General features: G+C 67.5%; 1 protein-coding gene across 3 annotated transcripts; it reads left to right on the top strand.

Annotated features, from left to right (window-relative positions):
• The first annotated feature begins 62 nt into the window (after positions 1–62).
• On the top strand, positions 63–8022 carry AJM1 (apical junction component 1 homolog). Of its 3 annotated transcripts, none has more exons than XM_074331396.2 (3): positions 63–215; positions 3097–3180; positions 3256–8022. In XM_074331396.2, exon 3 carries the CDS (start codon positions 3315–3317, stop codon positions 6234–6236), a length of 2922 nt encoding a protein of 973 aa, XP_074187497.2. In that variant the 5' UTR covers positions 63–215; positions 3097–3180; positions 3256–3314; the 3' UTR covers positions 6237–8022. The 3 variants fall into 3 exon arrangements, with proteins under 3 accessions (XP_074187497.2, XP_019612297.3, XP_019612294.3); XM_019756738.3 differs by lacking the exon at positions 63–215 and adding an exon at positions 243–1497; XM_019756735.3 differs by lacking the exon at positions 63–215 and adding an exon at positions 243–1497 and having other exon boundaries at positions 3097–8022.
• Positions 8023–8066: the final 44 nt, after the last annotated feature.

The raw sequence follows: 8066 nt of genomic DNA, 5'->3' as shown, positions 1-8066 counted from the left end.
GAACGCCTGCCAGGCGGCCCCCTTTGCCCCTAGTTGCTGTGGCTGGTGGGAAAGGCCTGAGCTCCCTGCCTTTGGGCCGAAGAGCCGATTTTCCCCAGAAGGGAGACTGCCTTCTGGGGTAGGAGGCCTCCCAGCACGACTGGCCAGACATCTTCAGAGGACGGCCCCGGCATGGCCACTGTCCTGCGTGCCTGTCCCAGCCCGCCTAGGCCAAGGTTGGATAATTGCTCCCGGGGGATACCTGGGGGTGTCCAGCCCTGAGGGCAGGTGTGTGCCTCTGCCCTGCTGGCTTCCGAGAGTCCCTGTCCTGTCCCAGCTATCTCCCTACTCCCTGCCTCCCCTCAGGCCCTGCCCCCTCCAGGGGCCTGCAGCACCTGGCTCCTCCCACTTCCCACAGTTGCCGGGAGAACAGCTTTGATACTGGAGCTGCCCCACTCTCCAGGGCTGGGCAGACTGTGCTCCAGGTGGGAGGATGGTGGCTGGGCCTTCCCAGTCCCAGGAAGCCTCCGGTCCCCAATTCCTGTGCCTGGAGTATTGTGCGGGGGAGGGGGCGGGCACGAAGCTGAGATGTAGGGACTCCCTTTAGCACACAGCCTATGAGGTTGATCATTCTTGTGGTGCCCACAGATGTGGGGACAAGGCCAATATGAAGTGGACTTGCCCAGGGCCCCACATCTAACGAACCCACAGTGGGCAGGTCCTGCTCTTTGGAGCCTCTGGCAAGCTAGAATGTTCCCTGGCTTGGCATCTTGTTTGGGAGTGACTGGCAGGGCTGGAGATGATATCCACATGTGGCTTATGAGTAGTGACAGCCTCTGCCTGCCTGGACACTGAATGCCGGGGCTGGAGGGGGGAACCAGGAGCGTGTTCTCGCCTGGAAAAGGCTGGGCATCGGGACGGGGTTTCAGGGCCCACTCAGGTATGGAGCCATATGGCCCCAGGTACCTGCAGAGTTTGGCGCCTCCGACTGCAGCACAGAGCCAGCAGGGCAGGGAGCAGCCCATCTGCTCCTGCCTGGGCCCAACCCGAGGTGTGCATTGTGGGAGCTGTCCACAGCCCCGGCCAGGACTTGGGGCTCCTCCAGAGCCATGCTGCCACATCCTGCTGGGCCACCAGCTGCCCTGGGGAGGGGTCCTCCAGGACACCAGGTAGGGGCTGGCAGGATGGGTAGGCTGCTCCCTAGGCGCGAGTATCCTAGTTAGACCCCACCCTTTTGGATGCAGGAGGGCTCGTCACGCAGCACCCAGCACAGCCCCAGTGTGGAGCCAGCGGGCCGCGCGGGTCCCAGGCCCATGGCGCGGCCCCTTTAAATGCAAATTCACCGGTGGCCATCGGGGGCAGCACTGAGCGGCCGGACGGCCTCCGCGCCGCTGCCTCGAAGCTTCTGCCGGTGCCGGGGACGCGGCGCGGATGCGCCCGGGACGCGGTGGAGCGGGGCACGACGGGTGGGCCTGGGCCTGCGCAGCCCATTGGGCTCCGCGGGGGAGCAGCGCCCAGGTAAGGGGTCGGCGGCCACTGCCCCGCGCGCCATGTCTTGGATGGGGCGCCCACAAGATGGGGGGGAGGGGTCCCACCCCTGGCCGACACCGGCAGGTCCCGCGAGGGCCGGGCTGGGGACCGGGGCTAGGCTGCGCGGTGGGGAGGGCCACCTGCGAAGCTTATTAGGCCTGGGACCCAAGCGGGGCAGACCACCCCCATTCCCATGGAGTGGGGTGTCTCGCTCACCACCGCAGCGGCAAGGCCAGGCTGTCACCTCCCTGGGGCGGAGTCTCTCCCTGTCATACGGCCCCCAATTCCGGCCTGGCTTTGAGCTTAGGATGGATGGCAGGAGGCGATGGGGGATGTCCTGCGAATCAGGGAGAGTTGTGGTGGATGTGAGGCCGGGATGGGGACAAGCACTGGGCGTTAGTGGCCCTGACCCAGAAGAACAGCCCTACTGGTGGGAAGCCCCGTACACAGCTGGGACAGAGGGTCTACCCCACCAAAAGTCCTGCCAGATGAGAGCCCAGCTCCTCCTTCCCCAGCTCACCCTGGAGCATGCGCCCCCAGGCTGTGAGGAGGTCGGGCCCTGTCAGCACCGTCTAGAGGGGCGGGTGGCCCAAGTCTGTGAGCCTGGTGCAGAGGGGTGGACCCCAACCTAGCTAGCATCGCAGAGGCCTGGAACCTCAGGTTTCCATGGAGCCTCCCAGAGCTGCTGGGGGGAGGACTGCTCCTTAGAAGGGGGGAGGGGCTTTGGCCGCCCACCACCCTGCCTCCTCCACTGGCGGCCTCCTGACCAGGTGCTCTACTCAGGGGAAAAGGGCAGCCATGACCATGGCTCTCACACACCCACGTGGTCTGGCAACGGGTTTCCAGGCTGCAATGGGCAGGGTGCAAAGCTAGTGGGTCACTTTCCAGGCCTTGTCATGATACCCCAGGGAGTTTGGTGGGTTTCAACCAGCTCATGATAGCTGGAGTCAGGTTTCTGTAAAGGAAAGGAGGCGTTAGGGCCCAGTATGCTCTTCGGGGACATTATTTCGGCCTGGGCCATAGTAAGTGTCAACGGTGGGATGTGCCAGTTCGTCAGCCTAGGGACCAGGCCTAGACCTAATGGGACCACTTCGGGGCCCACTGAGGCTTGGCACAGTGGGCTGTCCCCAATGCAGCAGCACTAGGGGAAGGGTTCCATGCCCAGCCTGGTCAGCAGGTGGGGCGGGAGACTGCGCAGAGCTGGCTAAGGCCAAGGCCAGGGGTGGGCTTTCTCTGCACGGGATGCTAGGAGGGGGCTTCTGTCACCCACCGGTTTTGTGGAGCCAACAGCCATAAAGAAGTCTGTCTGTACCTGATGCTCCAAATGAGCTCACCGTCATTCTAGCCTGTGGGCATGGGAGGGGGAGAGGAGGGCACCCCTACTCTTCCTACCCTGTCCTGTCCCAGGAAAGGGGATCTAACCAAGCCTGTCCAGTGGTCACTACTAGGGCCAGGAGCTCGGGAACCACAGCAGCGGCATCACCTTTCTAGCTGACCCATCCCAGCTCCATCCCAGTAGAAAATGGCCCAAAGATGGTGGCACGGGGAAAGGACCTGAGTGGCTGCACAAATGGGTTCCTCCTGCAGGTGCTTCTGACGCCGGCATGGAGCAAGTGCCTGCGGCCTCAGCCAAGGCCCAAAACCAGGGCTGCTCTGCCCACTGCGCCCCAGGTAAGTCGGGCCAGCGCGTGTGTGTAGCCCGGCCTGGGATGCGAAGGGGCCGCCCTGACCGGTGTCTCCCACCAGGGCGAAAGCCCCACAAGGCCGAGTGAGCTGCAGCTGCCATTCTGGGGACCTCTTTTAAGATGACCCGCACGGACCCGCCAGACCTGTTGGTGTCGACCGTGTACCAGGACATCAAAGTGGCGGCCCCGGGGCCCGCGTCCAGGCGCCCGCCATGTGAGCGCCCCGTGGCCCGGCCTGCTGCGCCCGCGCCTTTCAACAAGCGCCACTGCCGCAGCTTCGACTTCCTGGAGGCGCTGGACGGGGCGGCCATGGAGGCTCTCCCTGAGCCGCCGCCCACGGAGCCCCCGGCGCCCCGCGCCCGGCCCCGCGACGGCGAATCCCGGCGCCGCGCCCGCTCCAAGAGTGCGCCCCGCGCGCCCCCAGGCCTTGCGCCCGCGCCTGCCTCACCGCCAGTGCTGCCGCGCCGAGGCAGGGAGGCCCAACGAGCGGTGCGGGCTGAGGGGTCGCCGCGCCGCGAGCCGGCGTACCCCGCTCTGCGTGCGCTCGCCAACGAGCTGCACCCCATCAAGCTGCAGCCGCAGCGGGGCGGCCCAGGTCGCATCGCGCCCCTATGCGCCGCCGCCGGCCGATGCGCGCCTCCTGAGCCGCCCGTCGTGCCCGCCGCCCACGTCCGCTGCCGCCTGGATATCAAGCCTGACGATGCGGTGCTGCAACACGCGGTCCAGGGCTCGCGGCCCTGCGGACCCGCCGAGACCACATCCTGGGCCAGAGCCGCCCCGCAGCTCCACGGCCTCACAGTGCCCGGGCCTCGCCACATGGCGCTGTCGCGCACCCCCACCCCCAGTGACTTGTACTGTGCGGACCCTCGAGCGCTGTATTGCGACGGGCCCCTGCCGGGGCCCCGGGACTACTTGGAGCGCCGAAGTCTGCCCTTCACCACCCCGCCGGGCCCCACCCAATTCTTCTACACCGAGGAGCCTGAGGGCCACCCCGGCGGCTTTACAGCCAGCCCCGGTCCTCACTTCAACAGCTACTACCCCAGGCCCTTCCCTTCCGAGGAGCACGCCGGCCCCAATCCAAGGCACGGGGGCGCCTACTATGCAGGGGAAGTGCGCACCTTCCCGGTCCAGGAACCTCCCTCCCGTTCCAACTATGGGGAGGGACTCCGAGCCTACGGCCCACCCTGGGGCCCCCGTTATCCTCCCGAGGAGTCCCAGGCCCACCCCGCCGCCAGATCCTTTTACACAGAGGACTTCGGGTGGTACCGCGACCGCGACACCGTGACGCGGACTTACCCACACCCACGTGGCAGCCAGGCCTGGGGCGACTGGGGCCCGCGGCCTTACCGCACCCTGCAGGTGGCGCCTCCCCCGGACCACGGCCCGTTGCTCGCCTCTTGGCACGGTGGCACCGGCACCAGCCCGCCCCGGTTGGCGACCGACAGCCGCCACTACTCGCGCTCCTGGGACAACATCCTGGCGCCTGGGCCGCGCCGCGAGGATCCCCTGGGCCGCGGCCGCAGCTACGAGAACCTGCTAGGGCGCGAGGCGCGGGAGCCGCAAGGCGCCTCCCCGGAAGGCCGCCGCCCACCCATCGTTGTGAACCTGTCCACCTCGCCCAGACGCTACGCGGCACTGTCACTGTCTGAGACTTCGCTGTCGGAGAAGGGCCGCGCGGGCGAGGGCCCGGGTCGCAATTGGTACGTGACGCCCGAGATCACCATCACCGACAATGATTTGCGCGCCGCCGAGCGCCCGACTGCCAGGGGCTGGGAGCTGCCTGGGGGCCGCCCCGGGCCGCCCCCGCGCGCTGCCCCCGACGGCCCCACCTCTGGCCGCCAGCGCAGTCTCGAGCAGCTGGACGAGCTCATCACTGACCTGGTTATCGACTCGAGGCCTCCAGCCGGTCAAGTCCCCGAGCCGGCAGCCAACGGCCTGGGCCGCCAGCTTCGCCGCCTGCTGGATTCTCGGCCTGCGGGCCCCGGGGTCCTCGCGCTGGCGCCGCGTTCACCACCCGCCTCTGCGGGCAGCGCGGAGGAGCCTACAGGCCCGGGGCAGGCGGCCGACGCATCCCCAGAGCCCAGCGCGGATGAGGACGACCTGATGACGTGCTCCAACGCGCGCTGCCGGCGCACTGAGACCATGTTCAATGCCTGCCTATACTTCAAGTCCTGCCACAGCTGCTACACCTACTATTGCTCGCGGCTGTGCCGCCGCGAGGACTGGGACGCACACAAGGCGCGCTGCGTGTATGGCCGCGTGGGCAGCGTGTGCCGCCACGTGCTGCAGTTCTGCCGCGACAGCGGCCCAGTGCACCGCGCCTTCTCTCGCATCGCGCGTGTCGGCTTCTTGTCGCGCGGCCGTGGTGTGCTCTTCCTGGGTTTCCCGAGCCCTGGTTCCGCAGACAACTTCCTGCGCTTCGGCCTCGAGGGACTGCTTCTGTCGCCCACCTACCTATCGCTGCGCGAGCTGGCCACGCACGCGGCACCCCTGGGCAGCTACGCGCGTGAGCTGGCGGCGGCCGGGCGCCTCTACGAGCCGGCCGAGTGCTTCCTGCTCAGCGTGTCGGTGGCCGTAGGCCCCGGGGCCGCACCCCCCGGCGGCCTCGCCCGGCCCGCCCCGCGCAGCCCTGGGCCCACCGTGCGCAAGTTCGCCAAAGTGGCGCTGGCGGCGGGCAGCCCGGCACGGCCACCCCCGGCCCGGGGCCGCGAACCCGACATGGAGACGTTGATTCTGACGCCGCCGCCAGGCACGGCGGGCCTGGACCAGGAAGGCGAGGCGGGTCGGCGCGCACGCGAGGTGGCCTTTATCCACATCCAGCGCGAGCTGCGGCTGCGTGGCGTCTTCCTGCGCCACGAGTTCCCGCGCGTCTACGAACAGCTCTGCGAATTTGTCGAGGCCAACCGGCGCTTTACGCCCACCACCATCTACCCCACTGACCGGCGCACCGGCCGCCCCTTCATGTGCATGATCATGGCCGCTTCCGAGCCTCGCGCGCTCGATTGGGTGGCCAGTGCCAACCTGCTCGACGACATCATGTGAGCCGCGAGGGGCGCGATAGGGCCCGGTCCAATCCACCCAGGCCCCACCCAGTCCACCCTGGGCCCTCCCACCATTCTCAGGTCCCACCCAGGACCGCCCCGAGCCCCGCCCAAGTCACTCAGGCCCCGCCCAATCCACCCAGGGATGCTCCGAGCCCTGCTCAGCCCATTCAGACTCGGACGAGTCCACAAGGGCCCACGCCCCGCCCAACCCTAAGGCTCTGCCCAGTTCACCTAGGGTCCGCTCAGACCCCGCCCCTGCTTCTCCCAAGCCCCTCCTCAAATTCGCCCAGCCTCTGTCCTGCTCTCCAAGAGCTCCGCCCAGGTCGCACCCCATTGTGTTTTTCACAGGCCCTGTCTTTCCCTCCTCCTCTCCTGCGTCCCCCGCACCCGTCCAGCCCTGCTATCCCTTTCCCAGCCCTCCCTCGGCCCTACCCAGAGTCTGGTCCTTGGCCACTTGGTGCTCCCCGCTGGGAGGCGGGGTGGGCCTGAGGACCGCCCAGCCCTGCCTTCAAGCGGAGGGGTCACTACTGCAGACCCCAGCGCGCAGATACTGTTCGTCCGTCCCCTGTCGTCTGCAGGGCCTCCTTGGAACCTCTCCAACCCTGGTTTGCCCTGGTCCAAGGGCCCGAATTGACCAAAGACTAGTCTCGTCCCCTTTAACCTCCTGTGGTCTGGGATGCGTCCTGCTCAGAGGCCTTTCCTCTTTGGCAAACACCCTGATTGGTTTCGGTGTATCCGTGTCCCCAGCGCGTCCTGCCCTGGTGGTGCGCGGTGCGTTCCGCTGATCCCAGCTCCGGCTGGAAAGGAAATAGCCGGCCCCCGAGCCCGCGCGTTTTTCGTTGGGGCCCGCCTGCCTCCCCTCACCACAGGCCGCCCTACAGGAGGGGCTGGGGTAAGAGGCAGGGGAGTAGTACTTGGAGGTCTTCGGCCCACGCGCAAAGATACCCAGCCAGAGGGGAGGAGGACCCGGCCAGGGGAAACAAAGGGTGTGGGTGGGGGCGCAGGCCAGGCGCCAGTCCAGAGCTGAGATCTGGCTGGGCGTGAGTCCAGCCGCCTGCCCACACCCGACAGGATGGGCCTAGGCACGTGCCAGGGCAGAGCGGGGCTGCAAACGGCAGCGCAAGCCCTAACCTCACAGTGAGGCAGGAAGCAGGTAGGGAGACAGAGGGCATTCCCAGTTGGGAGTGGGGCAGGAAAAGCGTGGTGGAAGCAGGTGCGGAAACGAATTAGGGCAGGGGTCCACCGAGGGGTGGGGAGAACCATTGCACGAACTGCCCCCGCCCGCGCGCACTTGCTCTGGCAGTGCCCTGTGCTGCGAGCTGGAAACGCGAGGCCAGCGGCCCGACTCCGGCCCTCGGGAGCGCACGCTGGGGTGACCCTCGGACCCGCCCTCCCCCGGGGTGCATCTGGCCCTGGCCCGGACTCCATGGAGGACAAGTGACCCTGAGAAGCGGCGAGGCTGGGCGCCCTCAAGGTGCCCTCCTGGAGCGCCCAGCACCCAGTCGGGGCCGGGAGTGGGCATCAATTGAATTTGAGGTTCCTCAAATTAAATTGTGAACGCCTCCTTTTCCGGTTCTCTCCCCCGACTGTGCCCCCTATACCTCCCTCCACCACACGCCCGCGCGCCCGCCTCGGCCCCGCGCGTTTGCGACGGCCACACGCCCCGCTTGCCCCACTGGCCTTCATCCCCACGCCTGAGGACCGGCCGTCCTGGAAGATCCCTGAACCGGGATTGTTTCTAGAGGGCGAGCGCTTTTCAAACCAAGTAAAACAACTCGAATGTAGCCATTGCTGCCTCATTGTGCGGGGGCGCGGGTGGGACAGGGTG

Source organism: Rhinolophus sinicus, chromosome 16, assembly GCF_057876585.1.
Source record: "Rhinolophus sinicus isolate RSI-liver-muscle chromosome 16, RSI-T2T, whole genome shotgun sequence".
Taxonomy (NCBI): domain Eukaryota; kingdom Metazoa; phylum Chordata; class Mammalia; order Chiroptera; family Rhinolophidae; genus Rhinolophus; species Rhinolophus sinicus.
The sequence above is the reverse complement of the archived record's forward strand: the minus strand, read 5'-3'. Positions and strand labels throughout refer to the sequence as shown.

Bases quoted from the DNA above. Each gene is read 5' to 3' on its own strand.
- AJM1 (XM_074331396.2), top strand. From the start codon at position 3,315: ATGACCCGCACGGACCCGCCAGACCTGTTGGTGTCGACCGTGTACCAG.